We start from the raw sequence: 2,192 nt of genomic DNA, 5'->3' as shown, positions 1-2,192 counted from the left end.
CTCGTCCTTCTTCGGTTGTAGGTTCTCCCCACCATTACCGTCGTTCCCACAGACGGCGCCAATCTGTTGCTGCCAAAAACCCCGCTAGTCCAACCTACACAAACACAGACGAAGGAGGCCCGGAACTTTGTCCGGGGTTAGTCCTCCGACGCTCAAGTCAGGGTCGGCCGCACAGTTCAATAAGGGAGTAATGGTGAGGGTGTTAGCGCTTACCTTCCCCTTTCTTCCGTGCCTTCTTATATAGTTCTTCGGCCTTAGGGTTTTTCCCCCTTCTTCCCTCTTAGAGTCCTACTAGGATACGTCCAACCTTCTGGGGGAATATTCCCCTCATGCAGACGACGTGATCCCGCGTGATTCTGTGGGCGTGCCTCGGTGATTGAGCGTGCTCGAGTGTGAGTGGTTTCTTGGGACCTCCATCTGGCGGAGGACACGTGTCCCAGCAGTGACACGTGTCATTGCCCCCACCGAGAGGTTATTTTGGCTATATCACATATGTATCCGATTGTATTGGTTTTCTTGTTTTTAACTGAATATCAAATTATCAACTTTACCAAAACATTGGGATAAGACTAGGTTTGTTTTTGTTATTGTCGTAGAAACTTAGTCAAACCTTCTTGTGGTAGTTCCATATTGTTATTGAAAATTTAAAATGTACAATGTACGGTTTTGGTATCTGCTCTCTTCTCTGTCTTTACTAAAATCGTATCAAAATACCAAAATCGTACCAAAATACCGAAATCCTACTCTTTGACACCCTTAAATAGTTAAATGCCACCTCCATCCTTTGTGGCCCCATTCATTCAGTTAGTTGGTGGGTTCCTCCCATTATATTCTCGGCCTTCATATCTTGTCTAGACCCTTCACTACTTAAATTGTCTCAACTCGTCACTTCTTCTTCTCACTTCCCTAACCTTTTCTAAACCTTTGGATAGACAAAACCAAAGGAACCCAAGAAAGGGCCAAGGAGAAGAGCAATGGCGATCACCAAAATCACATTCTCCGGCCTAACCATAGCCCTCTTCGTCGCCTTCCTTGTTTCATTTCCCCTCGCATCAGCTCAAGCTCCATCGATGTCACCAGGTGGAACCCCCACCGCGGCGGCACCGTCGGGCGACTGCATGACATCTCTGCTTAACATGTCGGATTGTTTGACTTATGTGGAGACCGGAAGCAAATTGAAAACACCAGACAAAGCTTGCTGCCCCGAATTGGCAGGGCTAGTGGATAGCAATCCCATCTGCCTTTGCCAGCTTTTTGGTGACACTTCAAGCTATGGATTCACATTAGATAAGAACAAGGCCTTAGGGCTTCCTAAGGTTTGTAAGATCATCACACCTTCACCAAGCTTGTGTGCAGGTTAGTATGTCGAAACTTTGCTTTTTCTATGATGGGCAAATGTAGATTTTCATACTTACCCATTTGATCTGGACCTTTGCTTTGTTGTGGGTCTGGGAAAACCAAGGGTGTGGATGGGTTTGGATTGGTGAAAATCCTTTTTTTGTTAATTTTTTTTTATTATTAATTTTGTTGATGCATGCAGAGATAGGGATCCCAATTGGAGCTCCAGTAGCAAGTGAAGCACCAGGTATTTATTTATAGTTATCTTTCATATTCTTCTTTGGGTTATTTTAAATATGATGAGGGTCTCCTCATTGTTTTGGAAACTGGGTTTTGCTACGGATCAACAAATTTACTGTGATAAATCTCTGGATGCTTTTCCTGCTTCATGACTAGTGAAGGAGATGCAGTTTACTTTCTCTTTTGAGAATTTAGATTGAGAACTAATTCTTTCTCAATTTAATCTCAAAACTTATCTTTCCCAATTTTTTATTATTTATTGATTTCCGATAATGGTTGAAAACTGTAGGTGCTTCACCCCCAGCAGAAAGAATTATAGAGGCACCAGCAGTTTCTCCATCAACAGCAAAAAATGGTGCTTCAAGCATTATGACAGGATTTGATCTTCTCTTCCTCACAGGTCTATCAAGTTTGGCTCTTCAATTCTTTTTCTGATGAGGAACTTTCATCATTCTTATGTTCTTAAGGAATTAAAAGTTTGATCATTTATCTTCATTACAATTGTAATGACAAGTAGGCATATTCACTGGCAAAATTACTTATTGTAACCTTAATTTGGCATTATTTATATCCTAATAATTAATTTCATTGAAAGAGTTTGTATTTGCCCATAA

General features: G+C 41.8%; 1 protein-coding gene across 1 annotated transcript; it reads left to right on the top strand.

Moving 5' to 3' along the window:
- The first annotated feature begins 867 nt into the window (after positions 1 to 867).
- LOC122089434 (non-specific lipid transfer protein GPI-anchored 2-like) lies at positions 868 to 2,192 on the top strand. Its single transcript, XM_042659173.1, has 3 exons — positions 868 to 1,356; positions 1,541 to 1,585; positions 1,868 to 2,192. The coding sequence occupies exons 1-3, from the start codon at positions 975 to 977 to the stop codon at positions 2,011 to 2,013; spliced, it is 573 nt and encodes a 190-aa protein (XP_042515107.1). The 5' UTR covers positions 868 to 974; the 3' UTR covers positions 2,014 to 2,192.

Source organism: Macadamia integrifolia, chromosome 9 (genome assembly GCF_013358625.1).
Source record: "Macadamia integrifolia cultivar HAES 741 chromosome 9, SCU_Mint_v3, whole genome shotgun sequence".
NCBI lineage: Eukaryota > Viridiplantae > Streptophyta > Magnoliopsida > Proteales > Proteaceae > Macadamia > Macadamia integrifolia.
The sequence above is the reverse complement of the archived record's forward strand: the minus strand, read 5'-3'. Positions and strand labels throughout refer to the sequence as shown.

What these genes read in the sequence shown, in the direction of transcription:
- LOC122089434 (XM_042659173.1), top strand. Translation starts at nt 975, where the DNA reads ATGGCGATCACCAAAATCACATTCTCCGGCCTAACCATAGCCCTCTTC. An exon ending in TTCACCAAGCTTGTGTGCAG is followed by an intron (nt 1,357 to 1,540) that starts GTTAGTATGTCG and finishes TGATGCATGCAG; the next exon opens with AGATAGGGATCCCAATTGGA. An exon ending in AGTAGCAAGTGAAGCACCAG is followed by an intron (nt 1,586 to 1,867) that starts GTATTTATTTAT and finishes TGAAAACTGTAG; the next exon opens with GTGCTTCACCCCCAGCAGAA.